Below are 3,075 nucleotides of genomic sequence, written 5' to 3' on the forward strand. Positions count from 1 at the left end.
TATATATATATATATATATATATCACTTTCTTTTTATCCTTTTGTCTATCAGTGGGTACTTAGGTTGCTTCCGTATCTCAGCTATTGTAAATAACGCTGCAGTGAACATAGGGGTGCTTATATCTTTTCTTTTCAAATTATTATTTTAGATTTTTTCAGATAAATACCCAGAAATGGAATTGCTAGGTCATAAGGTAGTTCTATTTTTAATTTTTTGAGGACCCTCCATACTGTCTACCATAGTGGCTGCACCAATTTACATTCCCAATAACAGTGCACAGGAGGTCCCTTTTCTCCACATTCTCACCAACACTTGTTTGTTGATTTATTGATGGTGACCATTCTGACAGGTGTGAGGTGATATCTCATCGTGGTTTTAATTTGCATTTCTCTGATGATTAGTGATGTTGAGCATCTTTTCATATGTCTATTGGCCATCTGTATGTTGTCTTTGGGGAAATGTCTATTCAGGTCCTCTGCCAATTTTTTAGCCAGATTGTTTGTCTTTTTGGTGTTAAGTTATATGAGTTCCTTATATATTTTGTATATTAGCCCCTCATCAGAGGTATCATTTACAAATATCTCCTCTCTTTACATTTATTGCCTCAAATTAACAAAATAAACAAAAACAAACTCATAGAAGGGAGGTTATGGGGTGGGGGGAGAGAATGAAGAGGGTAAAGGAGGGTCAAACAAGCGGTGATGGAAGGAAACTAGACTTCAGGTAAAGAGCATGCTATAGCGTGCACAGGTGTTGAATTAATATCTTATACCCCTCAAAATTATATAATGTTGTTAAACAATGGTATCCCACTAAATTTAATTTAAAAAATAGTAAAATGTTTTTAAAAAGTTAAAAATTACCCGCAAGTACTGTTTTAGCTGTGGCCCTCAAATTTTGACAAAAAAGTTTCATTTATGAAGTACATTTTTCACATTTTAGCATCTCTGAAATTGAGATTGCATCTTATAGTCAATAATATGACATGTTTCAAGTAGCAGTTTTTTCGTTTTTGAGTAGTATGCCTTGATTCAGGTACATCTTATGCTCAGTGGCATCTTCAATTAGTAAAATATTACATTGTGTTTTCATTGTCTTTTAGCTCTTAAGTATTTCATAATTTCTCTTCTGGGTTTTTTGTTTTGTTTTTAGCTCAATCGTTTTTTAGTAATGTGCTATTAGTTTCCTGATATGAGGTGATTTTTAGCTATTGTTTTGTTGTTAAAGTCTGATTTTGTTGCATTGGCTAGAGAATACAGTCTGTATATTATTTCTTAGGAATTTATTAGGACTTCCGCCTGCCTTCAGCCTTTGTGCATCCTTTTATTTTAAGAGTATCTCTTGTAGACACACAAGAACATAGTGCTTTTATGTCCCGTCTGGTCACTCAGTATCTGCCATGGTTAAATGCCTAGACTCAGAACTCCGTATAGTCGTGGGTATGAACCCAGTTTCACTCACGCTTGCGCACTAACCTTCGCCCGGATGCTTTCTCGAGCCTCCTCTCTTCCTCAGAGACGTGGGGCTAACAACACCTACCATGAGAACCTGTGGGGGTGGGATGAGCCCGTGGGTGTGCCTGGCACGTGCCAACAGCTCTGTAAGCTGAGTCAGCTCCAACTCTGAAGGTCCTTTTCAAAAAGGCGCATGGACAGTTAGTAGAGGAAACAAAAGCATCCCTCTTTGCCTTTCTTTCTGTTGGTCATGCTGGGAGCTGTGGCCCAGTTTGCTTCAGGGCCTGTGGGGAAGAGCAGCAATTAATGAAACACTCTTGAAAGTGTTATAAAAATACCAGGTGATCAGTCAAACCCTGCTTAACTGGGGGTGAGGGAGACCCAGAGTCTGACTCCTTGCCTTGCTTTTGCAGGATGCAGAGAGCAGCTTACAGCAGAAGAATGAAGCCATCACATCTTTTGAAGAAAAAATCAATCAAGTTATGTCCAGCATGAAACAGATGGAACGAAGGTAATCACTTCCCCCGGCAGGTGTTCCCTAGAAGGTGCTAGGCATTCTCTGGGCCTGGGGACTTACTCACAGTCTCTCTCAAAAGTGCAGATGGGTTGGGATGGGGTCCTTCAGGTCTGTGGTCTTGCACAGCAGCGGGAGCTGGACTCCCCACTTTCCTCAGCATGGATTCACTTAATTAGCCTTTGGGCTGCATTGTCCTCTCGGGGTCAGGATTCTCCAGTGAGCTCCATGGCACTGTCACATTTAAATATCAGGTCAGTAGTGGATCAGAATAGAGTCTAAAAATAGACGCACATAAATATGGGCAACTGATGTTTTACAAAAGTGCAAAGGCAGTTTAATGGAGAAAGAATAGTTTTTTCGATAAATGATGTTGAACTATTAGACATCCATAAGCAAAAAAAATGAGCCTTTGGGGGTGACCAGTTAGCTCAGTTGGTTAGAGCGTGGTGCTGATAACACCAAGTTTGCCAGTTCAATCCTTGCATGGGCCACTGTGAGTTGTGCCTTCCTTGAAAGAGTAAACTATGCCATTGTAGCATGAAACAATGTGTAACCAATGACCATGGCCCAATAAAAATTTTTTTTAATGAGCCTCACATCTTTATACAAAAATTAATTCAAAATGGATCATAAGTCTAAATGTAAAACTTAAAACTATAAAACTATTAGAAGAAAACATAGGAGAAAATCGTTGTGACCTTGTGTTAACAAAGAGATCTTAGGGCCGGCCAAGTGGTGCGTTGGTAAGAGCTGGCTTGGGATGCCAGAGGGCCCCGGTTCGGATCCCACATACGAGGTCCAGTGACACTGCCCTCTACAGCTAAGATGCTGAAGAACAGCTCAACCTGGAGCTGGGCTGCCTGGAGCTGCGGCGACGGCAGGTGGGTTGCCATGGGCTACAGTGTGTAGCCAGCAGCCAGCGTGAGCGGCCAGCATTTGCTGTGAGCGGCCATCCAGAAGCCGGTGACTGATCTGCCTCGCCCAGGAAGAGCCCAATGATGGTGCCAATTTGAGCCAGTGAAGCAACATCCTCCACAACTAGACTGAAGAACAAAAGGACAGCAACTTGTCTGTTCCCCTTCCCCCAATTCCCCAATAAAAAT

At 41.4% G+C, this 3,075-nt stretch overlaps 1 protein-coding gene across 4 annotated transcripts in view; it reads left to right on the forward strand.

The window, feature by feature from the left end:
- Positions 1-3,075, forward strand: part of RUFY1 (RUN and FYVE domain containing 1) — a 51,606-nt gene that overhangs the window by 37,979 nt on the left and 10,552 nt on the right. For all 4 annotated transcript variants that reach the window (XM_019661397.1, XM_019661398.1, XM_019661400.1 and 1 more), the window contains exon 12: positions 1,869-1,966. In XM_019661397.1, coding sequence (XP_019516942.1) covers positions 1,869-1,966 — 98 coding nt within the window. The remainder of the gene's footprint in view (positions 1-1,868; positions 1,967-3,075) is intronic.

This window comes from Hipposideros armiger, unplaced genomic scaffold, assembly GCF_001890085.2.
Source record: "Hipposideros armiger isolate ML-2016 unplaced genomic scaffold, ASM189008v1 scaffold_347, whole genome shotgun sequence".
NCBI classification, from domain to species: domain Eukaryota; kingdom Metazoa; phylum Chordata; class Mammalia; order Chiroptera; family Hipposideridae; genus Hipposideros; species Hipposideros armiger.